The 26,631-nt window shown below is 40.0% G+C and overlaps 1 protein-coding gene across 2 annotated transcripts; it reads right to left on the reverse strand.

Annotated features, from left to right (window-relative positions):
• Positions 1-241: 241 nt before the first annotated feature.
• COPZ2 (COPI coat complex subunit zeta 2) lies at positions 242-26,631 on the reverse strand. Of its 2 annotated transcripts, XR_010067810.1 has the most exons (10): positions 26,334-26,631; positions 25,098-25,166; positions 20,924-21,005; positions 19,692-19,783; positions 19,207-19,262; positions 16,745-16,822; positions 15,397-15,448; positions 15,154-15,281; positions 4,854-4,892; positions 242-313 (listed from the first exon to the last, which is right to left on the reverse strand). XR_010067810.1 is itself a non-coding variant. In XM_063300783.1 (9 exons), exons 1-9 carry the CDS (start codon positions 26,469-26,471, stop codon positions 266-268), a joined length of 654 nt encoding a protein of 217 aa, XP_063156853.1. In that variant the 5' UTR covers positions 26,472-26,630; the 3' UTR covers positions 242-265. The 2 variants fall into 2 exon arrangements, 1 of the variants encoding a protein (XP_063156853.1); XM_063300783.1 differs by lacking the exon at positions 15,154-15,281 and having other exon boundaries at positions 26,334-26,630.

Genomic DNA, 26,631 nt, shown 5'->3' on the forward strand with positions numbered 1-26,631 from the left:
CTTTGACATCACAAAGTCTAAAGCAGATTTCCAGTTTGTTGTTGTTGTTGCTCTTCATGTATAAACTCCATCTATGACCACCTCTCTAATAAACAATACATGCTTGTGATTAACTGAAAAAATTAAAGAGGTGGCCTGTAGCAAGTGGTCTTCTCCCAACTGATCTGAGTAGCCATCACACACCCCATTGCAAGGTTTTCATTCTTTGGAGGAAACAGAGCAATGTGAGAAACTGAAAATGTTCCAAGACAAAGTTTGGGATGTTTTATTTTAATAAGGACCACTTAATTTGTTCTTTGGCAGATTGCAGCACCTACAAATAAGCAAAAGGAGAAAGACGTGAGAACCATTTCTTTTCTCTGACATTCTGCCAAAAGATCAGGCATAACCCTTCCACTCCTTTTGCAGAAAATCCCATGCCAACTTCTTTAACCCATCTCTTATGCACAAGAGGGCTCAACCATGCTGATATTCATCTCAAAGGTTCAGGTGCTTCTTAACTGCATCAAGCCATGTGTGCCACCATGAGTGGTTAAGACTTCAGTTCTGTTCTCTGTGGATGATGGGAGTTCTATATCTATCTATCTATCTATCTATCTATCTATCTATCTATCTATCTATCTATCCATCCATCCATCCATCCATCCATCCATCCATCCATCCATCCATCTATCTATCTATCTATCTATCTATCAAATTTTTATCACTGCCCATCTCCCCCCACAAGGAGATGTGCGGGGAGTGTATCTGAAGTGTATCTGAAAAGCATCACGGTGGAAAAGGTTGGAAAAGTCAGGTGTAGATCCACATCAGGCAAGGACTCTCACTCCATAGGATGTACTATGGGTGAGAGTGGTTTTGTCTTGCTCAGCATTCAGTTTGTTAATGAGAATGGGACTACTCATTTCAGTACTACATTATCTGCTGCCACTGCTTTGCTCTTAAAAATCTATTGATGAAATTTGTTCTTAAATGTTTTGTTGCATACTGCCCTCAGGCCGTTATTTGAAAGGCACTATAAAAATAGTTCAGCCAGCCAGCCAGCCAGCCAGATCACGTTCTTGAACTATGCAAACAACAGAAGCCCAAAATCATCTTGGTTAAATCTTTGACTAAGATTGGCAAATTGCATCCAGCTGGAGGACCAAGTTGCCCCCAAGGACATACCTGCATAGCACCTGGGGACACTGTCCAGCAAGTCCTCCCTCCCTCCCTGCCAAACTCAATTACACATGCAGCCAAAGCCTTTTGTGCCTTTTCCGTCATGGCCCCCAGTGTTCCTCAACACATAAACTTAATTTCTAAATCCTGGTGAACTTTGGTGCAAACTAAGGCTTTGGCTTTTTTAAAAAAAATCAAGCCTGTGAAATTTTAGAAATATTTGAAAGACTTCCCTAGATTAGCTGGCCCTGGTCTTCCCATTCCAAACACTAGATGGCAGATGTCTCTTTTGGATGAAGAAGCAACGCTGACCAGAAAAAGTTCATTAAATGAAAAACAGGGTTTGAAGCAGTGGCAATATTTTGTGAGACCCTGGGTAAAAAGATGTCAGAACACCCCCACTCACACCCATTCTACTCTTTTCAGTTGTCCATTTGTAATCTATTAAATCCTGATGATAAAATTCAGGCTTCACCCAAAAGTTGCTCATTTAAGTGATTTGTTTTACAGGATCCCATGTAGCTCCAAGAAAGGATTCTTAATACAGGCCTACAGCAGGTGTTTTCTGGCCCAAGGGAAGAGAAAGAGCTCTGGAGCTTGCATTGAGCTCAAGAAACCAGAACACAATTAATGCATGTGCCAGAATACAATGCCTCGACTCATTTACTTTTTTATTCTTTATCTTATTTTTGATTAGCCCAGCCTTCTAGGAGGATTGTCTCAGGACGGGTAACAAATCTTTTCCAAAAACAAAAAAAAATCTACTAATTAAAAATACTGAATCTACCCCTAAAAGCACAGAAAACAAACCTAGCTTTAATAGTCTATATACATACATACATACATATATGTATAGTCTGCTGGCATCAAACAGCACTGAAAAAATCACTACACATCTAAAAATGACACTGGAGGAATTCTTAACAGGATGTAATCCAAATTAATTTAAATCACTTCATAATCTCTTGATTTCTGTGAAACTGATAATGCTGAGCAGTCTTTCAGGGAAATTAAACACTTTCAAAGGGCTTAATTTTGTCTGGACTGTACCAATGGTGAGTTGATTGTTATTACATACTCAGAATTAATCAAACAGTACTGTAGCCAGAACCAGGTTGCAATAACCCCACACATTTGAAATCGTTTTTAATTCCCCCAATATCAGCAAAATATATTGCACCCCCCCAACCCATTTCTCCTAAACCATTTTGCTGGACCTAGACAAAATGCAGTTGCTAAGCAACTAATCGTCTCACAACATTACTTAGGAGAATTGCTTACTGCAGTTGTTTAACACTAAAATTGCACCTCAATGGGCTGATTCAGATTTAAAAAGGTTTAATATTTCTGGGAAATGTAGTTCTATGAAGAAAGCTGTAATTCTTAAACAGTACTATTTTATCAAACTACAGTTTGATGATTAATGGATACAAAATCCATTTCAAAGTATTGTCTGCAGTCAAGTTGAAATTGTAGTTATACGTCCTGCAAAAAAAAAATGCCTGTCCACCAAACTGTATCCCCCCACCCCAATTTTGGCATTTATTCAGAAGTTACTATAAAACAGAAAAAAATATTATCTCACTCATGGATGGCAGGAAACATTAACTTTCCTTTCATTTGGCTTTGTGGCATCACAAGTTGCAAAGTCTGATTAATTACGTGGATTGCCAACATGGGCATCCAGAGGAACCAATGAAGAAACATATATCGCAACCTCGTGAGCCATGTGACTTAGGTAGTACGCAATGTCAGGATGCAAGTATGAAAGTCACATGGTTTGCATTGTGACACCAAGACACACCTGTCATTTTTACACCATTGCAATTTGTTCTGAATGTCTATGATTACCAGGATGCCTATTTGGAGCAACAGCAATGTTTCCTGCTATTATTTTTATTAGGCTTCATGATGTTGTCAAATCTACTTCCTCTATAATAACTGGATAGCATTACCCTGCTTGCATAATCCCTGGCTATTTTGCACCAATGCTGCAGATCAGAGAAACAAGCAGCTACAAAGAAATGATGAATGAATTCCACCCATACGTGGGTGAAATAAGCACAAGGGGATTTAACTTGACCTGCCCTAAGGCTTTATTTTACCTTGAAAGATAAATTAAAAAGATAAGCAGGACCAGACCTGATTAGTAAGTCTCTGGGCTGTTGGATTCATTGGGAAGTTGAAAAGGATCCCGAAAGAAAGCAGTGGCAAATGACATTTGCGTTATTGTCAAGAAAACAACATGGATTGCCCATGTCACCTCCTGGAGCTGAGCTCAATTTGAGGGAATCTTTGCTCAAAGATTCCCTCAAAATTCCCTTAACACAGGACTGAGACTCACTCGCATTAACTAGGTTAATGCCTTTTTAGAAATCTTTGGACAGCAGTTCCTGGAATGAGTAAAGCATAACATCAGGATTACAACATGGGGAGGTGAGAAATGTGATGCACATGTGTGTACAGTTCTCAATATACAAAACATATTTCTAATTCTGGTAGAATACTGTCTGTTTACAGATAGCCAACTTGCAGCAACAGAAAAAAGGATGATAATTGGCTTCATGTTTGGTATCTTATAGTACTGTTTGAACACATGCTCATGCATATTTAACTTAATAAATGTAGGCAGTATGCAAATGTATGTATTAGAATTCTGATTTTATAATTTTTACAAGGATGAAAGCAAGGAAACTGACCTCATCTCCCTTATTACTTTTTCCATTTTTTTTTCACTTGCAGATTTTCAAATATACATTATAAAGGCAAGCAATATTTGCAATGGGGTTCATACAAAAATGGCAAAATATATATCCTAATAGACAACTAGTTACAATAGAAGAGAATATAAGTAGCTCAGGGTTGAACTGTGGAGTCCTTGGTGCTCTCTGTAGCTTGGTTGTTTGCTTGCAGACATTCCATTACCTGACTAGGTAACGTCATCAGTGCTAGTGAGTGTGGGGTTTGCTCCCTGTTTATATACAATACTTGCCTTGCCAGTGGTGGTGGTGGTATAGTTTTCTCCTTGCTAGTTTCTTGATTAGGGTATTGTTTTCTGATTGATTGTTTATCTGGTGTTAATCCTTGCTTATCTGGGTGTAGGCTGCTGGAGAGGGTGTGTTCTGGTCTTTTTGTTTCCTCATGCTTTTTTAATGCATCTTTTGAATGGTCTGTAAATGTGGTTTATCTCTATGTATCTGTTGATGGATGCTTTGTCTGAGTGCCAGGCTTCCAGGAATTCCCTAGTGTTTTTGGATTTAGCTTGGTTTAGGATGCTCACAGTTTCCCAGTTGAAACTATGGTTGAGTCTGTCCATAGTTGAATAGTTAGTTGAATCTGACAACTGATTATTCAAATGTGGCTTCATTCTTTACAAAGCTAAATCAGCATCATCCATGCACAAAATGGAAGTATTAACAGGCTTATGGGTGTCTCAAATTTTCCAGAACTACGTATCTTTTTAGACAACAAGCTCTAGGGATGGAATATTCAGTACCCACAAATGAGAACGGAACACAGTATCCTTTTAAAAGAGGTATGGTTTGCTAGCTGAGCTCCAGAGAACATCATTCATATAGCAACATTTTGCTGCAGATTCTGCTTATCTGAACAAGCCATCCAACCCAGGCCACATGTGAGAAAGCAACATCTCTCTGCAGAAGCCAAACTTCAGATGATTCAAGTAGTCTTACCTGGGTGACACTGTGCTCTGATAAAGAGCTGTCGTCCACCTAAAATGGGAAAACAGATTCAGATAGTGAAGGAAGATAAAGATTAGCTGGGAGAGGGATAAATAGAATGCTGATAGCTAAGTCAAGAAATCTATAAAAATAAATAAGGTTTATTTAAAAGGGAGAGAGTCTTGACTAAATGGGTTTGGAAAAAAAAAGACACAAAGCCAATATATATTGACAATTCAGCAAAGAAATAATGAATTTGAGAAGCAAATTGCTAATGACGCAAAGACAAAGAGATGATTCCCGATTTAGTCATAGAGTTTTTTTCCATTTAGAGTTAGTCATACTTAGAGTAGATCCATTAAAATCAATGACTTCTAAATTATTAATGATTAACTTATGTCCTACTGAGTCCAATGAGTCTAGTCTAAGTATGCCTAAATCTGGAGTCAATGTCATAAAATTGCCTTGCAGTATGCAATATAATACCCAACTAGATGGCAGTGCCTAGCCAACTTTGGTTGATTTTGAAAAGCTAAGCAGCGTGGGATCTGGTTAATACTTGCATGGGAGTCCATCAGGAAATACCACCAGGAAAGACTCAAGGGCGCCTGCCTTCATGCAATACTATTGTTTGTGGGAATGTGCCTCAGAGACAATTCATTTTTTCAGGTTTCACCTCCAAGTTTACAGAAATTCTGCTCTGAAGGGGAAAATCCAACATCAGAAAACCTCCTCTGGCTCATCCAGAGCTTCTAAGTCATGTTCATTCTAATCCTACGTTACAGGGAATTGAAATTAAGCATGCTGGGAAAGAAACCACAGCTTCTCTGGATTTAATGCTTTCCAAATCCTGGGAAGAAATTTGTAACAGCTATAGAGCTGGCTTATGGGATTTCTTTCTCCCAGCAAGAAAGAAACAAACACGACATCTATTGTTTATTGCTGAAGTCACATCAGCAGGCATGCAGATGCTTGAGAAATTCAGATGTCAAGAGCCTTTTGAGTAAATTCTAGGAAGGCTATGCTCATATATTAGAAGGAATAAGGAAGATTGTGAAAATGTAGGGACAAAGGCTATGAAGATGTCACATCTGAAACACTGAACAATTAAATCAAATGGAATATAAATATAATTTATACTATTTGACAAATTACAAATTAATTATCCAGGCAGACAGCATCCTCACAAATATTCTTAAAGTTCTCAGATGTGAAACTGTTGGGTCTTCTAAAAGTAATGTGCAAAATTAAAATCAAATCTCCTTCAAGTCAAGCATGACCCCTGATGACTTCCTAGCCACTCTGGACAACTTGAGGAAGTGGTTTACCACTGCTGTCTTCTATGATTTTTTTTTCAAGCTTCCCTGTTAATTTTCAAGATCAAAGTGGGCCTGTTATTGCCAAAGCAACACTGAAATCACCCTCCTTTCTAGAGAAATAAAAAAAATTCTTGGAAATTATGGATTTGTAGAAAACCTCAAATATAATAATTTATTAAATTTACATGCTGCCCAACTCCCAGTGACTGGGTGGTTTACAAAATGTTAAAAACATTTAAAAACAAGGAAACAACACAAAAAACACAAAAAGACCACAAAACAGAAAGAACAAGATGGCAGAGAAAACAAACCCAGATGGGAACAAAGAAAACGAAAAGGGGTGTCAATCATCCTCACCAAAGGCCTGGGCGAAGAGCTACATCTTTGGGGCCCTTTGAAATACCAGTAGGATAGGGGCTGTTTGAACCTCAGGAGGAACCTCATTCCAGAGGGCAAGTGTTGCTACAGAGAAAGCATGCTTCTGGGGTACCAATAGATGCCATTGTTAATCAAGGGAACCCAGAGTGTGCCAATGAAAATATTATGGGAGACAGGCAACCCCTCAAGTAACCATGCCCTATGCCACGTAGGGCTTTATAGGTAGTGATCAGCACCTTGAATTGTACTTGGAAGCAAGCTGGCAACCAGTTGTCAGTTGTAGCAAAAGTGTTACCTGGGCATATTGAGGCATGCCAATCATTGCCTGCACCGCTGCATATTGGACCAGTTGAAGCTTCCAGGAGGTCTTCAAGGGCAGACCCATGTAGAGCACATTGCAGTAGTCAAGCCTTGAGGTGATCAGGGCATGAGTGACTGTCTGAAGGGCCCCCTGATCTAGGAAATATATGCAGGAAGGTAGAATCCCAAATAGATAGTAAATTTGAGGGTCTGCCTCTCCCCGGTTATGTCTACCTGTCCCATTAGTTCCAACAGAAGAGGCATGCTCTGGGTTCTGTCTGCTAAGGAATGCCACATGGCAGGGCCCAGGAGGAGAGCCTTTTCCGTCATGGTGCCCACCCTTTGGACCATCGTTCCTTGGAGATCAGATTGGCTTCGCCCCTGTTGGCCTTTCACAAGGACTTAAAAACCTGGTTTTGTCACCAGGTCAGGAGGTGGGGCTGAGCCTGTGCACAGGTTATGTTAACTTGTGACCGATGAGTCTGTTTATGTGTGTGTTTTTCTGTTTCTTATGCTTATACTTTTTAACACTGTTAGTCACCCAGGATCATTGTTCAGTGAGGACTACCTGTACATAATAAGAAACAGAAGATGGGGAAGTACAATCCAGTCAGATAGGATACCTCCATGTGCAGATAGTGGAACAAACTATGAATTACTGGTGTAAAATATATTGGTTAAACTTAGAAAATTAAAATTACCAGCCTCCCTGCTGTATTGCAGCCTACCTGCCCATGCTGCTCAACACCAGGTCTGGCTTGGCAGTGAAATTCCCTAGGCTTATGGTCTAGAGGCATTTGAACCTGTCACCATGGACCTGACCCAGCTTATTATTGAGCCAAACTACAGGGGGTGGTGCTAGACATGAGAGTGGTGGTGTTGTCATCTGCAGTTGTGGGAAATTACCTTCAGTCCCTTATCATGGACAGATCACTCCCTGTTGATCCTAGAGTTTACCGCAACACCCGACCTCCGCAGGGAGACTGGACCTATTCAATCAGTCCACCCCAGGTGCCTAATGGATCCAACTGGGTTTCAGAAGATAGCTTTAGTACACTTACGCAGAAGGGAACCTGAGGAACTATAGGAAAAGATAAGAATTACTGTGAAAACTGAAGCTGAAAATATATTACCAAAATATCAAAGAGAAAAAGATCCAAGTGGTTATGCCAAATAAAGAGGCAAGTTTAAGAAAAGGTAGAGGGACATGAGATCAGATGGCTAACATAAGATGAATAATGAAGAGAACAAGATAATTTACAGAGGTTTACCTTTATTTTATTGACTACAGCAAGACTTCTTCAGCAAAGGATTGTTACCTTGTCGTGGTGCTGCAGCTTGAGCACCTCAATGATGCCATGAGCTAAACTGTGAAGGGCCACCCAAGACGGGAAGGTCATGGCAGAGAGGTCAGACTAAATGCGATCCCTGGGGAAGGTAATGGCAACCCACCCCAGTATTCTTGCCGTGAAAACTAAATGGATCAGTACAACCAGAGATATGTCGGTATACCATTGGAGGATGAGACTCCCAGGTCGGAAGATGGTCAAAATGCTACTGGGGAGGAACAGAGGATGAGCTCAACTAGCCCCAGACGTGGTGACGCAGCTAGCTCAAAGCCGAAAGGACGGCTAGCGGCCGACGGTGCTGGTGGTGAACGGCAAATCCTATGTTCTAAGGATCAACACACCATTGGAACTTGGAATGTAAGATCTATGAGCCAGGGCAAGTTGGATGTGGTTATTGGTGAGATGTCAAGATTAAAGATAGACATTTTGGGCGTCAGTAAACTGAAATGGACTGGAATGGGCCACTTCACATCAGATGACCACCAGATCTACTACTGTGGACAAGAGGACCACAAAAGAAATGGAGTAGCCTTCATAATTAATACTAACGTGGCTAAAGCAGTGCTTGGATACAGTCCAAAAAACTATAGAATGATCTCAATTTGAATTCAGGGCAAGCCATCTAACATCACAGTGATCCAAATATACGCCCCAACCACAGATGCTGAAGAAGCTGAAGTAGAGCAGTTCTATGAGGATCTGCAGCACCTACTGGACAATATGCCTAAAAGAGATGTTGTTTTCATCACAGGAGACTGGAATGCTAAGGTGGGCAGTCAGATGACACCTGGAATTACAGGTAAGCATGGCCTGGGAGAACAAAACGAAGCAGGACATAGACTGATAGAATTTTGCCAAGACAACTCACTCTGCATAACAAACACTCTCTTCCAACAACCTAAGAGACGGCTTTATACATGGACTTCACCAGATGGACAACACTGAAACCAGATTGACTACATCCTTTGCAGTCAAAGGTGGCAGACATCTACTGTATACAGTCGGTAAAAACAAGACCTGGAGCTGACTGTAGTTCAGATCACAAACTTCTTATTGCACAATTTAGGATTAGACTAAAGAGATTAGGGAAGACCCACAGATCAGCTAGATATGAGCTCACTAATATTCCTAAGGAATATGCAGTGGAGGTGAAGAATAGATTTAAGGGACTGGACTTAGTAGATAGGGTCCTGGAAGAACTATGGACAGAAGTTCGCAGCATTGTTCAGGAGGCGGCAACAAAATACATCCCAAAGAAAGAGAAAACCAAGAAGGCAAAAAGGCTGTCTGCTGAGACACTAGAAGTAGCCCAAGAAAGAAGGAAAGCAAAAGACAACAGTGATAGGGGGAGATATGCCCAATTAAATGCAAAATTCCAGAGGTTAGCCAGAAGAGATAAGGAATTATTTTCAAACAAGCAATGCACGGAAGTGGAAGAAGACAATAGCATAGGAAGGACAAGAGACCTCTTCCAGAAAATTAGAAACATCGGAGGTAAATTCCAGGCAAAAATGGGCATGATCAAAAACAAAGATGGCAAGGACCTAACAGAAGAAGAAGAGATCAAGAAAAGGTAGCAAGAATATACAGAAGACCTGTATAGGAAGGATAACAATATCGGGGATAGCTTTGATGGTGTGGTCAGTGAGCTAGAGCCAGACATCCTGAAGAGTGAAGTTGAATGGGCCTTGAGAAGCATTGCTAATAAAAAGGCAGCAGGAGATGATGGTATCCCAGCTGAACTGTTCAAAATCTTGCGAGATGATGCTGTCAAGGTAATGCATGCTATATGCCAGCAAATTTGGAAAATACAAGAATGGCCATCAGACTGGAAAAAATCAACTTATATCCCCAGACCAAAAAAGGGAAACACTAAAGAATGTTCAAACTATCGAACAGTGGCACTCATCTCACATGCCAGTAAGGTAATGCTCAAGATCCTGCAAGGTAGACTTCAGCAATTCATGGAGCGAGAATTGCCAGATGTACAAGCTGGGTTTAGAAAAGGCAGAGGAGCTCGGGACCAAATTGCCAATATCCCCTGGATAATGGAAAAAGCCAGGGAGTTTCAGAAAAACATCTATTTCTGTTGTATTGACTATTCTAAAGCCTTTGACTGTGTGGACCATAACAAATTGTGGCAAGCTCTTAGCAGTATGGGGATACCAAGTCATCTAGTCTGCCTCCTGTGGAACCTGTATAATGACCAAGTAGCAACGGTAAGAACAGACCATGGAACAATGGACTGGTTTAAGATTGGGAAAGGAGTACGGCAGGGCTGTATACTCTCACCCTACCTATTCAACTTGTACACAGAACACATCATGCAACGTGCTGGGCTTGAGGAATCCAAGCCTGGAGTTAAAATCGCTGGAAGAAACATTAACAGTCTCAGATATGCAGATGATACCACTTCGATGGCTGAAAGCGAAGAGGAACTGAGGAGCCTTATGATGAAGGGGAAAGAAGAAAGTGCAAAAGCTGGCTTGCAGCTAAACCTCAAAAAAACCAAGATTATGGCAACCAGCTTGATTGATAACTGGCAAATAGAGGGAGAAAATGTAGAAGCAGTGAAAGACTTTGTATTTCTAGGTGCAAAGATTACTGCAGACGCTGACTGCAGTCAGGAAATCAGAAGACATTTAATCCTTGGGAGAAGAGCAATGACAATCTCAATAAAATAGTTAAGAGCAGAGACATCACACTGACAACAAAGGTCCGCATAGTTAAAGCAATGGTGTTCCCCATAGTAACATATGGCTGCGAGAGCTGGACCATAAGGAAGGCTGAGAGAAGGAAAATAGATGCTTTTGAACTGTGGTGTTGGAGGAAAATTCTGAGAGTGCCTTGGACTGCAAGAAGATCAAACCAGTCCATCCTCCAGGAAATAAAGCCAGACTGCTCACTTGAGGGAATGATATTAAAGGCAAAACTGAAATACTTTGGCCACATCATGAGAAGACAGGACACCCTGGAGAAGATGCTGATGCTAGGGAGAGTGGAGGGCAAAAGGAAGAGGGGCCAATCAAGGGCAAGATGGATGGATGATATTCTAGAGGTGACGGACTCATCCCTGGGGAGCTGGGGGTGGGCTGGTCCATGAAGTCACGAAGAGTCGGAAGCGACTGAACGAATAAACAACAAACAACACAGCAAGACTCAAGATCATGCCAGAATATGGAGTATACTGCAGCTAATAGGTATGTGGAGTGCCAGTTTGGTGTAGTTCTTAAAGCATCAGGCTAGAAGCTGGGAGACTGTGAGTTCTAGTCCCACTTTAGGCTAGGTGACTTTGGGCCACTCACTCTCCCTTAGCCCTAGAAAGAAGGCAGCAATGGCAAACCACTTCCAAAAATGCTGCCCAGAAAACTGCATGGACTAATCCAGACAGCCACCAGGAGTCAACACTGACTCAAAGGCATAAAAAAATAAGAAGGTATGTGAGAACTGTTAATATATTGTTTTCTACTACAGATTAAGGTTACCATGGTAACTAATCATTTTGGCCAGGTGAAGAGGTTGAATTTAATTGTCCCCTTTTCAGATGTGAATTTTTGCACCTGGGGGGAAAGAACTTGCCTGGACTTGTTTTTAGTTTCAGTTTCCCTTCTGTGTAGGCATGTAGAGAGTTAAGCAGCTCTCACTGAGAGCCTGAAAGAATGCAGAAGCTTTTAAATATGTTTTGCTTTCTGTAAATAAAATTATTTTTATAGAAATGCCTGGTGTGTGACTTTTCTGATCTCTCCTGGGCCAAAGGCTTTCCTAGCAATCTGCCAACAAGAACATCTGATGATTCTTCTGAAGAACTCTTGCAGTGAACAGGAACTCAGTTCTACTTCAAAAACTGAGATTGGAGAGACAGTGTAGTTCAGAATAGGGAAGACAGACAAGAATGCATATTTTCTCCATATTTGCATCACTTGTAAATCAGATATATTATAAAAATATCAGAATTGGAAGAACTGACAGTTGAAATTAAAACTGGAGATCAAAACACTAACAATTTCATATATGCAGATGATACCATTTTGTTAGCAGAAAGTAAAGAAGTCTTAGAAGTCCTCATTAAGAAAATAAAAATGGGAAGTGAAAAAGTCTTGGTTAATGTTAAATATTAAGAAATCAAAGGTAAGGTCAACCAGCATGCTCAGTGAACTCACAATTGATGGAAAGAACTGAAGATAGTAGGCAGTTTTATTTCCTTCAACTCAAGAACAGATGGACAGTGTGCTGGAGAAGTAAGGGGGAGATAGGAGCAATGAACAACTTACTGTAGATAAGATCATGAAAGATAAATATATGTCTATGACAACAAAGATCAGCATAATTAAACAATGTTTTTTCCTATGTAGTGTATTTCTGTGAAAGCTGGACATTGAAGAAGAACAAGAGAAAGAATTATGGATTTGGAAATAACTACCAGAAGTATTATGGACTGCAAGAAGAACCATTCATATGGAGGAAATAAAGATTGACGGCTCTCTTCAGGCAATTAGAAAGAAGAAACTCACATACTGATTGATTGTGGACATCTATCTGGAGTTTGATTCTGAGTTGATTTTTGATACTGATTTTGATTTAGGTTTTATTATGGTTTCTTTTTGTTCTGATGTTGTATGATGTCCAGAGTTTTTTGGAACTGGGGTGGGTTATAAGTATTTTAAAATACATACATACATACATGCTTTGGAAATGTGATATAAATGACAACGCTTGGCAAGGTTGAGGGAAGTAAAGCAGGGGAAGACATAGGACAAAGTGGCCAGATGAGATCTGGCAACTCAGTGGCATGTCACTGTAAATGCTGCAGGTTCTTACTGGGAATAAGTTGAGATGGTGGGCATCTGGACAAGCTCCAAAAAAGGACATGAAATAGTAGTACTCTCCTGCTTTTGCTCCCCAGCATCAGGCATTTAGAGGGCTGCTGTTCAATCCATCCTGATTAGTAAGTAAAAGTTATCTAAAAATTTTCTGAACTGCTTTAAAACTCTTCAGTTTGTAGTTTACAAGTCACCAAGCTTATCAAATGGACTCCTATAATATAGCTAATGCATGGTAGGCTGGGAATCCATCTGAAATACATTTTCAATTTCAGGGGTTAGGTTGAATTTAAAAAAAGACTCTGAGGCTTGCTCTGGGATCTCTCCAAGATCAATTTCACATCCTCCCACCAACAATGTATCTTAAAACTACTGCAGATAGTTTAGTTTGCACCCAGCACATTCCCAGTCAATCCTTATAACCAGATCAGTGACAGCACACACACCATGCAGTTAAGCTAGCAAAAATATAGGTTGATGTTTATGTATATATAATTTATGTATATCTGCAAACATCAACAAGAGTTAACTGGCAAAATGGGGCAAAAAGCAGGCAAAAGTAGGGAGAGACATGAACAAAGAGTTTACATTAGCTAGGTAACTATCTACAACAAAAAGTCCAGAGCTTTTTCAGAGCCACTGGAAGCAACACCAGGGCCACAACTAGGGGGCGGGGCAACCGGGGCATGTGCCCCAGGCGCCGCGCAGGTGGGGAGCCAAAATGAGTGCTGGGGGGGCGCCAAAATGGGCGCAGAATCCATGTTTGCCCCAGGTGACACAGACCCTAGTTGTGGCCCTGAGCAACACTGTGGGTAATTAGCATGGACAGTCCCAAAGGTAGCCACGTTTGGTACTTCCAGCTTTAACCCTTTTATGCACTCTCTTACGTATGGATTTTGCTTTGTGTCTGCAGTTCTTACACATCTCATGTTGTCCTTAAATAACGTGACTGGGATTGATTCTTTTCTCTTAAAATTTAGCAACAGCTTGTGAAGCCTTACAAGTTCTCTACAAGTTTGTTCTGCAGCACAGTATTTAGTCTCTGTTGATGTCAGAGCTACCAAGCTGGTTTTTAACCCTTTTAGGTGCACCACTGCTGAACAGATATAAAAGTGGGACACCAGGTGATCCCTCCTCTATTCTGCACCATTTAAAGAAAAAGTTGGGTGCACAGGGATGGTGCATCTAAAACCACACACAGGAAAGATCCCACCTAAAGTGTATTTCAGTATGTGAAATGATCAGACAGACCAACACTTTTCTTTCAAGGCAATAATGCTAACCACTTACAATAACAAACTGAACAGTTATTTCACATTTTGGATTTGCCTGCAGACACCCATTTCCTAGGCCTCTAACTTTAAAGTAAAAAAAAAATCAATAACAAAATCAATAAAAACTATAGTGAGAAAAATTACACTGACGCCAGTAGTGGAAAAAAAATCTGTGTAGGGATAGGATTCAAATGAATGGTGTTTCAGAGGCCTAGAAAGGTTTCATTAGTAATATATACATATTCTAAAAATACTTGATTACTGTGAGTTAGCCAAAGATATGAGTTCTCCTGAAAGGCAATTTATATGAATTCATTCATTCATATGTATGAATGGGGAGGAGAGAGTAGATCCCTTTGGTTGTACCCATTGCCAGAGATGTCTAGTTCTTTATGGGAGCTCAGGTTACTTACTTCCTTTTAATTATAGAATTATAGCTCTGTTAGGAAAGGGCCAAAACATTTTTCTGCCTGAACCAGAGCAGCAGGTGGTCCTTCCTCTCTCTCTCTCAGCCCCACCAAGATGCATAGTACTGAGTTGCTTTGTCACCCAAAGGAGAAAATCCAATCTGTGTTTCTCCCTGGGTATTAAAAGCACCTTCATAATAACTTAAAAAACTAACCACTCGGATCTGTTTCATGCCTCTCCAAATCAGCTGCCTGAGGCAACCATCTTATTCTGCCTAATAGTACCAATGGCCCTCCAGTATCCTCTTTTCATACCCTAGTGAGAGCTTCAGGAAGGGTCTGAGGGGTTAAAGAAGAACAAGGGAGGGGATATATCTCTGGACAATCGTAAAAGGTAAACAAATATTTCAACCCAGCGAGTCAACATGCCACACTTAACATGCTTTGAGGGACATGATGTCTTACTTCTGCTTCCCACTTTCGGGGATGTTTCAATATTTGTACAATCTTTCCGGCATAATTTCACTGTGGTCTGAATTACCGGTGATATAATCAAAGAGAATGAAGCCATAAGCTGGAGGCTCAGGATTCGTCTGAGATGGAAAGAGCGTTATGAGGAAGATAAGTTGGAATAAAAGCAAGGATGATGCAAGAATCACCAGAGAGAAAGAAATACAAAAGAAAATTGGAAAAGCACAGTAGACTCACTCTAAAATTCAGCTTCTGGATGACTTGCTGGGAATCACTTTCCATAATCACACTAGAATTAAAAAAAAGAAAGAAAGAAGTTAAGCATCTTAGGAAGAATTTTCAGTCTTATTAATGATGGTGGAAAACCCTGGAAATGAACCTAAGGGTTTCCAGACAACCTGACATGCTTCCTGTGTGGTCATTAACAGTGATCACCTTGCACAGAACTAAGAGGCCCACTGAAGCAATTCTTCTGCAGGGAATTACCTTTCCTTCTAATGCAGTATTTTGTTTGGGTTCTGAGTATTAAAATATCATAAGCACCAATTGGTCAGTGCTGAGCCATCAAAAGTTATGAGATTCTTGGGCAGCTTAAACATTTATTTATTTATTATTCAAATTTAATTACCGCCCATCTCCCCCAAAAGAGGGGATATTTACTTTGTGTTTTTAAAATTCTATCATCGATTTTATTCTGATCTCTCTCTAGCTGTTTGTGGAAGTGTGATCACAGCCTCTGCCTTCCTGTAAGAGAAATGCCCTGGTATTTAGTTATTTTTATTTCTCCCATTTCTTTTCCATCAGTTCAGCTGCAAGCCTGTCTCTTAAAGAGGTGGATTTTCCTTTACTTATGAATCTCATTCTGAGCAATCTATATCCCAGGATGGGCAATTCTCATCCACAAGCTACATGCTGCCTTCAACCTAATTGCATGTGACTAACTTCTTTAATATTCCAGTTGCAATGTCCCCTTTTGCAGAAGCACCAAGACCATTGGGAGGAATGGAAATATATAGACCACATCCACTTCTACTCAGGTCTTGATCCCACTAGCTACAGCTCTTCCCATCACCAGCATCTCCCACCTTAGATTAACTCTGTGGGACTGCAGCCCTTTGTTCTGTTTACCTAGAAAAAAGACCACTGAACTCAAAGAGATTTACTTCTGATTACACATGTAGAAAAATCACTCAATGGCTGTCTCAAGAAAGTAGGGGCAAGCACATTTCAGAAAATAAAGGCACGTTTTGAAACATGAATTAACTTAATCCTTACTTTTACTTTTCAACTGGCTTTCTTTGTGTGAATTATGTGCCCACTGGAGAATCTCTCAACTATTTTAATCTCCATCAGTATGATGAACCATGGTAAATGTTTTTATGTCCAGATTAAAATTTGAAGGTAACTTGATGAACCAGTTTGCTGAGGCTTGCCAAATGTTTTTTATAGTGGAAAGGGATTCTGAGCAATATCGCACAAACTGTATTTAAACAATACTGGGTAGTATTGGTATGAAATGTATTTAAACTCTAGTTTTTTCTGTGATTCTTTGCATATAATGTTCCCCCTTCCACAGAAATCTCACCCGCCATCAACAATCTCATCCACTACAAGAAATGCCCCATCCATGTTGTCCACCAGAGTTCGCTTCTCCACATTCTTTCTAGATACAAGAGAAAATGACACCAATGTTAACACCAGGATGTATTATAATTCTATAAAGGCTGGGATGGGGCAAAAGATCTTTAAAATAGAGAATTCTCAGCACCTCATCAAATTACAACTTCCAGGATTCACTGGAAGAAACCAGGATGACAATTAATCTGCTAGAATTATATAGATTGGTAGTGTAGATGCATCCCAAAGGAAAACAGGAGCTTATTTAAAAATCCCTGGAAACAGGAAAATGTTTCTGGAAATGGGCATTTCTTTCCAAACATAATATTGGTTACAAATTAAAGTCTAATTCAGGAATTAAGGATGGGGAATACATGGTCTAATTGACTTCATTTGCCTAGTTGGGGCTATTTTGTACAACACCTGATTTTTGCTTGTTAGTTATCTATGATCTGGACTATGTGGTCTAATATTTGAGGGTTTGAGGTATAGCAAATAGCATTTTGATGTCCTAGAAGGTCTCAGCTGGAGTGTATGGAGAGGTGGATGTCGAAGATTGGGTTCTGTTCTTTGGATTTTGATACTCTGGGCAGATTGCTATGTTTCTTTGAACTGCAATACCCAGGTGATACACTATTTATTCCCTTCTGAAATGTGTACATCTCTCTGTAATGACCTTTTGGCTTCCAGAAGTAGCTTCCAAGAGAATACAAAATAGCAAAGAATTACTTTTTAAAAAGTCAATAAAAATTCACTTAAAATCATTAATAGCAATGTTAAAAGGCTTGAAAAATAATAGAAAGATTGTCATGTTCACTGTTACAATGTTCCTGGTACATCGTAACGTTTTGCATGTCATTTGCCTGATACGTGTTTGATCTCGGGAGGGAGGAGGATTCCTCTTCGGGGAGTTGTTATCTGTTGGCTGCTGGGTTGGAATGTGTTTGGGTTATCGCATGTGTTCAAGGTTGCTTTCCCAGGATGTGTGGAAAACGGTTACCAGCACCTGGGAGGGGGGTGGTTGCTATGGCCGGGCGAGGGGAGGGATTACGTTTGGAGCCGAGGGTTTTTAGTTTGTATTTGGCGCTCTTTTAGTCATTCTCAGCTTTCTCTGCATTTGCATACTATTCTTTCAATAAATCAGATATCATTAAGTACCTGCTTGTGAGTCTGAGTATATCAGGATAGGCAATCACTACATAAAGCTGAGAATCGTTAAAACTTTACCGCTAACATCCTTCCAGAGCATCTGTGAGGAAATAAAGTTAGTGATGACTGAACCTACTCCTTACTCGGGGGAAAGTGAAGATTCAAGTGTGGGAGAACCGGATTCCATGGTAAAGAGAAGGGAAAGGACCCCCACTCTGGAATCGGAGGACCTATCGGAGACCTCGGGTTCCAGCCCAGCGAAAGGAAAAGCAGTAAAATCCAAAGTGGTTAAGAAAGCAGAAGCAGCGCCGGGTGATCGGATGACGGGGGGTGAGGAACAGGGAACCCTACCAGGGACGCCTAAGACATCTGGGAAGCAGAGGTATCCGCTGTCCCCGAATGTAGTCAGGATTGATAAGAGAGGGTCGGAGGACTCCGAGGCCCCTGAGAAATCACAAGGGTGGGAAGCCAGGATTCAGTGTCAACACGATAGTTAAATCTCTACAGGTTGGATATTCCAAAGTTGGGATATCACTGCCAAAAATAGCAACCAACTCTCTGGTTGCTACTTGCCTTATTTCTATTGAAGTAGCTGGAGAAGAACCTCAGATATTGATCTGAGTAGACACCAATCAGATAGTGATTGGATATTTACTTCTATGTAGTGGGAGGCCAATAATAGAGAGCATAATTCAGAGGACATGTTGAATTTGCATACAAGGAACTCCTTTGGAAAAAAATGATGTCAATCCAACAGAGCCAAGGTTAGATTAGAAGTGATCATTTTCTGTCACAATGGGCAAAATCTCCAGAGAAATTTTCTTGTGCCTTTTCTCTTTGAAAAGAAGAATGAATGTGAGTTGTTCAAAAGCATAGTATAAACCATAGAGGACTATGGCATCTTAGAGACTTTCAGTTTTATATCACATAGATTTTTGTGGATCACATTTATACAATAATAATAGCACTAGTTTTCAAAATGCCAGAGGCACCTGGGGAAAGTATAGATGTTACTCAGGGGGGATTTTCTTTTCTTAGAGCTTTCATGCACAGACTAACCAAAGTCCTTTATTCTAAAGACAGTGTTTCTTGCCATGTACCAGGTCACTATTTACAGAAACACCCAACTGGGATTATCCATATGCATTCATACACAGGAAGATTATGGGTAGATACAGTGCTATTGACCAGAGTTCTGATATTTTGTGCTTCCCATTCTATAATTTTGGAACTTGATAAGGTGATCCTTGATCCCCAACTGGATCAGCAAAGGTAACTCACCGCAGCATATGACTGAGGGATTCAAAGAGACAGGAAAGAACTGACATCAGCATTAACTAGAAAAAAAATAGGATCCACAAAAGAAACTCGTATCAATAACAGTCAAAATCCGGTTGCTAAGCTTACATTTCTGCCTATGCACTGCTCTTCTGAAATCAGCTGGAAGCAGAATCAAATTGCTGATTCCACAGGGCTCTATCATTTAGCATCATAGTATCTTTCTGCATAAAGATGATTTTGTAAATATTTATTCAGGGTCCTGTCCAACCCAGATGCACCTCAACTTTAATCAGAAGTGTCCTCCTTGTACTGTATTTCTTTATTTGCCTCCTATTCAACATTGTCTTGCCCTAGAGATACATTCTGGGGAAAGGAAGCATGCACAAACATCAAACAGAAACTAATATAAATTACAAAGGCTATAATATTCTTTTGCCACTCTTTTTGTTCATTTACCTATGGTTTAAAAATGGTTTTCACATTACCTCATTTTCATGGGAACTCCCCACCACATAAAAGAAAAGATCAATGCTGCTTTTATAGACTATAGTTAAGCCTTCCAAGAAAGCAATCTCACCTGTGGCAGAAAGAGAAAGAATTATTTGAGCATTGAGTTCAAAGTATACAAAAACTGAGAGGATGATGGTTTGCCCTATCTTAATTTGGCTGTACCCATCTAATGTCTGCCTAATTCAGGAACTGTGGCCCAAAAGGAAGCTTTCTACTGACTGTAGGCAGTATTGGTATGGTTTAAAAAACAAAACCTTTCAAAGTTACAGATTTGAGTTACTGGCAAGAAGACCTATGGTTAGTTTGGTAGCCAGTAGAGTTGTACCCATTATGAAAATGATTCAGAATTCTGTGCTTTGGAAGTTGCCCAGCCATGAATATGGCCTCTTTCTGTGACTTGTTTAAGCAGCCCTCTTTTTTTCCAGCTTCCAGTCCTAGCTGAAAAAAAAGTATGCCTACTTTAAGAGTTGTGTTAACTTTAATGAGTCAACTCCTTCAAGCAATTGCACATTTCTCAGGCTTGCACAGAAGCCTGAGAAAAGATTGGATGCTTTAATGAATAGCAAAGAGATGCTGTGTTCATGCTTGTGCAAGGTCCAAAGCACCAACTTTTGAATCATTTTCAAAGCATGCCCAGTCTTGAGCTTAGATGAAAAGTATGTCTGCCCTTCATGATCACAAGCAAATGTTGCTACTAAGGGTTTCCCCCCTTTTGCACCTAACGACAGCACAAATGTGGTTTGGGGGCATATAAGCTTCTGAAAGAGGCCTTTAAACTCTGCCATGTTTCTCTATAGTTTGTGATGTATCTCTTCATCCACTGTTTGCCTCTTTGCTTTTGCTAGACATGGGTTCACATGACAGGCTTAACCCCAAACTCAGATTAACAAAACATAATTGTTGAGATTGCATACATGTCATGCCCCCAAATGTACCATATTATGGCTTAATATGACAGTCTGGTTCACACAATATGCTAAGGCAATGGTTTGGTTTCTCATAAAATTCTGAACCACAAACTGCACAACTTCATTTTAGCCCAGTCTAATCTGTTGAATAAATCTAGCCTATATGTTCTTTGTTATTCCTGGTTGCTTGAAATACATTTTTGTGGCAGAGGAAGGAGACCAGAGGTGCTAGGCCAAGGGTTTCTGTTCAACAGGACAGATTGTCCAGGTGCTAAGTTTTGAGATGAACTCTTACTCACTGTCTGTCTTATGAGTTTTGTTGAAGACATTTCTCTCAAAGCTCTTCTGTTCTTTTGTTGATGAAAATGTGTTGTCATAATACTGTGGATAGTCAGAACAAGAAGTTTAAAATAGAACTGAAACAATAGAGGAGTTGGGAAATAATTTGCAAATAGGAATTATCTTTATCCAAGACCATCATACATATTATACCAGTGGAGGGAACTTTGGCCCAACAGATGTTGCTGGACTCGAGCTTCCATCATTCCTCACCACTGGCCATGCTGTTTATGGACAATGGAGCAACAAAATCTGGAGGGCTATAGGTACCTAACTCTGAGCTACACTTCAGAATGGTACTATCCTCCTGGGGACAAAAATATTTTCAAAAGAAAATATTGGAAATTTGTCTGAGATTACAAAATGTCAGAGAAAAACATCACCTGTCTTTTGTAAAATAAAAAAAGGATTCTAGAGTTATATTCAGCAACATTTCCCTCCAAAACATTCAGATGAAAATAAATTAAACAATTATAGAATTTCCCCAAATATAATTACTTCTTCTTATGATCTTTTCCTGATAATACAAAATGTTCTTCACCTATGTTCATATTTACTGAAGTTAAAATTCCCTAGATGTGAAATTGGTAAAATGTTATTAATAGTTATTGTAGTTATCAAAAGAAATGCCACCAGTTATTGAAATAAATGCCACCATAGCAATAAATGCCAACATGGTGTGTACACACACACACACACACACACACAAATATGATATTCAAAGGTAATGCAGCTTTAATTAGATTAACTACATTCTGAAATAGGAAGTGCAATATCTTTATTTGAATTAATTAAAATATTTGCTTTCACTAACAACATTTCATAAGAGACTAGCCTTCACATAATTTTAGAATTCTAACTACTGGTATATTTAGTCAAGGATAAGGTTGAAAATGCAGCAGTCACACAGAAAAGGCCAAGGATCATGGAAAGATACCCATCTATTTGCCAACACTAGATGATCAGAATGCAACAAAAAACTACAATGAGCTTTTTTCCTATAAGCTCATTATATATAAATAATAGATCTTGAGGATGCTCAACAGAGGCAAGCCATTGACTTCTTACCCTTATCCTTGGCAGGCATTGTTAAAAACAAAATGGTGGATTATACTTGGATCTGACAGAGCAGTTTTTATATTCTCACATTCTTGTGCTTATGTTGTAGTGGGAAATACAGCCTTTTTTATTACTTAAAATCCAGCTTGCCCTCCACCCCAGTTCTATCCAGTGAAAAGAGTAGGTAACAGGTGATATAAAAGACTTTTGCTGCCTAATATTCTATATAATTCTACCTTTTAGAGTAGATAATTCCAGACCAAATGGACAAGTACGTTTTCTTCAAACATTCAGTGATGAATATAAAAAAAAGCTTCCAAGATGCATTAATTAACTTCACATCCTGGATGCCAATGTGCATATTAGCAATGTTTATGTTATAACTGACAGTCAGAAATAAAAAAAAACAGGTCATATATTTGTGTTCAGCCCTTCAAGATAGACCAGGTCAGGAAAACTACTCCACAAAATTTACTGGAACTGTTTATTGATACAGGCTATAGTAACAGAATCCTGAAAGCCTGACAGCATTTTCCTTCCTTCTTATACCAAGGTAGAGCCAGTTTTTTCCTAATGTTCTCTTCCTGTCCTGGGCTTAATTCTTGTTTTAACCACCATCACATAACTTCTCCAAGGTCATCTCTGTGATTCTCTACAATTTGTGATCTATGCACTGGTAATTTTAGATGCTAAACTTAATGGGGTTATGGGGAGACGTGTTATATTTAACTTACGCAATAAAGCAGATGTATATTTTGGAGATTTCCTCAATGGGGTCCTGGACTTCTGTGACCTAAATGCTGACCTTGAGAGCACCATTGCCTGTACATGGGCTTCTCTCCAAGATGACAAGAATCCTGATCAATCAGGACTCCCATTCTCATGGACAGCACTCTGTGCAGATACAACCATAGTGTCTGGAATCCTCTTTAGTCTGCAGTAGGTGACAGCACCTAACTGACCTTGGCTGATCTTGCAAAACTAAATAGAGTTAGTACTGGTTAATACTTGATAGGAGGTCATCACGGAATCCAGGACTATAGACTTGACTGGGAAGTAAAAAAATATCCGAGAGAAGACAATGGCAAACTACCTCCTTATTGTTGCCAAATAAACTATATGGACCTGCCCATGTAGTCACAAACAGCTGAGTTTAATTTGAAGGAGTTCACCTTTATTTTAGACTGATGATGATCAAACTCCAGTAGCATCAGTGAGAGGCAGTAACTGGTGTATTCTTAGAACATTATGGATACCAAACAATGAGTAAGATCTATCATCTGACTTGCCAAAAAGCAATTGCCTATATTCAGTTCCCTACATAAGAAATATAGCCAACCAAACTTATGCATGATTACTAGAAGTAAGGATCACTCCATTTAGCTGGCTAATTCACTTGTACTTTCAGTTGGAGTTAGTTAATGATTGCTTTAGATAATTTTCTTATATTTTAATTATTTATGTTTTATCTTTGAATGTAAAAACACACTAGACAGAAAGATAGTGGATGTTTAATATTAACAGTAATAACAATGACAGTAATGATAATGAGGATTCCAGCCTTAGTTGTAATCCCTGTTGAACACAGTGGGGTTGATTTCTGAGCAAACCATTCATATACTTATCCTATAAGATGGCTAGAATTTAAGTACATCATTATATCCCCAAAGAAGCTATTGTTTATATGTGATCTGGGAGCAATTCTGCTCCCTTGGTCTCTAAAGCTGTGTAGCAGAAGATGCAGAATAAGAGTGACCAGTAGATGACTTTCATTACAAAGAACAGCTTGGACAATTGGGCTTTTTATTATAGGAAGTAGAGAGCTGAGGCAGCTGGGATGCTTAATGGAGCTTTATAAAAACAGCACTGTAGAGGAAATGAATTGAATAGGACATAAGTGATGAATTGAGAGTGAAAATGTTTTCCCTGTCAGAATATTACAGTGCAGAGGCACTGACCAAAACTGACATATAAGAGAAAAGGAATTTCTTCCTACAGTAAGAAGCAATTGATGGAAAGCATAGGATGTTTGACTGCAAGCAGCAAAAATTGTTTAAAAGGAGTAGATGGTGAGGAATTCTCCTGGATAACTTCAGAGGCCCCCAGGGTCATACATAATCTCACAGAAGCCTCCAAATGTATTTTTGGCAAACACAAAATTATACCAGTTTGGTCTAGTGTTTAAGGCAATGGGCTAGAAACCAGGAGACTGTGAGTTCTAGTCCTGCTGTAGGTATGAAAGCTGGCTAGGTGACCCTGGGCCAGTCACTCTCTCTCAGCCCAACTCACCTCACAGGGTTGCTGTTGTGGGGAAAATAGGAGGAGGAAGGAGTATTGGGGATGTTCACCGCCTTGAGTTATTTATAAAAACAATAAAGGCGGAATAGAAAATAAATAAATAAATAAATGTGGCAATAGAAGGGGGAAATTATTAAATATGTATGTGTGAAGGGGGTTATCCTATGAACTATATATATAATTAATTAATCTTAATTTTAATAACTGTTTAAGTTAAAGCAAATACAGTTTTTGTTCTGGTCTTACTCACTTCTTTGAGAATACACCCAAGCATGCCAGTCTAAGGCCAGCTGTGGCCCTAAGTCTAAGAAGCGTTGCCCATTGAGATCTGTTGACCTCCTAGAATTCCTACCTGGAGCCATAAGTAAGTTGCTGTTTAGCTAAATGATCCAACAAAGCACTCCTTAAGTTCTGGGATGTGATCAACAAGCCCATCCCAAAAGTTCAAGGGATTTTAATTTTTAGAATTACTATAAACTGGTCTCATTCTTGTCAGCCTCTGGATTATCCAAGGACCTCAGGTAAACTGTTTTAATTTTTTTTCAAAAGGAAAAGTGAAATGTTTATAAACTACAGATGCCACAGGCAAAATAACTCTAGCATTGTATTCCCTTGTCTCTTGAAATGTGTCTGGCTTCCACTGTGCTATGGAAGCCAAGAGAGAGGGAATCATATTCCCCACCTTAAACAGTTTTCTTAACTCTCTTTTGTCCTTAGGTTTATCAGAACTTCAATAAGTAAGCAAAATTTCAAACAAAATTGCTAAAAGTATCCTACCTTGGCCAAAAGTCGTTGTCCAAAATTGTCCAATATGAAAATTGCTTTAATAGTGTAGAGGGATGGTTCCTAGGTTCAACATTAATTGGTTTTATTTCACTGCAAGACTAAGGGTATTCAGACAACAGCCTAAATAATTAAACAAATCAATCTGAAAGTAAGATCCCTGGTATTCAACCCCTATTCAACAGGCTTTCCTGAAACTTTTGTTTGGATTATTTCAACTAGCATTTCTACATATCCTGCAGTTAACATACCTCATTCTCATTACAACCTATCCTTTTTTGGTTTCTGTACTGATATTCTGAGCTCTATTATGTCTCTAGCCCAGTGTTGCTCAATTTTGGCAACTTGAAGATGTGTGGACTTGAACCACAGAATTCCCCAGCCAGCCATGATGGCTGGGGAATTTTGGGAGTTGAAGTCCATACATCTTCAAGGAAGCTTTCATTAGGCTCAGAGAAAGGTTTCCAGGCAACCAAAATCTTCAGTATACTTGTAAAGTGGTAGACACCAAAACCAGCCCAACAAGGACAAGAGGATGCTGGCTGTGGTGGTGGTGGAGATGGGAAACCAGTTTGAGGATAGAAAGCCATCCTGAACAGCATTATCCCATTTGGTAACATTTGCTACAGATCATATATATGGTCTGATAATCCAGAGCTTTATTAGGGGCCAATAGATTGCTGTCCAATCCCTCCACGCCATTCATATATATATATATGAGTTGCTGCTGTTGTTAATTTATTAAGTATATGCCAATCTGTAGCAAACTTTACATTACTATGATCTTGTCTTGACAGCATAATGAGCAAATAAACATCAAAGCAGAATCTGCCCAAAGAACTTAACAGTGCAGATGTGTGTTGATTCTTTCAACAACACTTTTTTCTCCGAGTCTCCTCCCCTTTCCTTCACAACTCTGTCCATCCCTACCTTGGATAATGCTTTTGGGCTGATTGGTGTTTTCCCCAGGCCTCCCACCTGAGATCCGAAGGGTTACAGTTCAAAAGATTCAACCTAATGGGAACTAGGCTGCCGTCAAGACCACATCGTCATGTTTCTATCCCTCTTGGACAGATTTTCCCCTCCAGGATCCCAGCACCGTTTTTTCTCCCTTGCCCAACGCGTGCCAGAAGTTTATAGCGAGCAAAGTTCTGCGCAGGCATTTGCTGCGATGCCACCCCCTCCCCCGTGGCGCCCGCCTTCCTTGCAGCTGCTTCCCCACCCGCGTACCAGCATCAGACCGGAGGGGATTTCCATGGCTCCAGCCGGCACTCCGGCGGCGCGATCCGCACCTCCTCCTCCTCCGGGTTCCCTAGCCGCGTTCCCGAGGTGGTCGTGCTGACGTGGCCGGGCCTCTGCTTTTTGCATCTCGGATCGCTCAATGCCACAGCTCAGCTCCAACCAGCCGAGCTGCTCCGCCCCACTCGGGCATTGGGTGGGCTGCGACGCTCCCCCGCCTTCCCGGCCACTAAGTATAGATTGAAGGACCACTTCTAAAATGTCCACGCAGGGAAGGGGCGGCGAAAGA

This window comes from Candoia aspera, chromosome 4 (assembly GCF_035149785.1).
Source record: "Candoia aspera isolate rCanAsp1 chromosome 4, rCanAsp1.hap2, whole genome shotgun sequence".
Lineage (NCBI taxonomy): Eukaryota > Metazoa > Chordata > Lepidosauria > Squamata > Boidae > Candoia > Candoia aspera.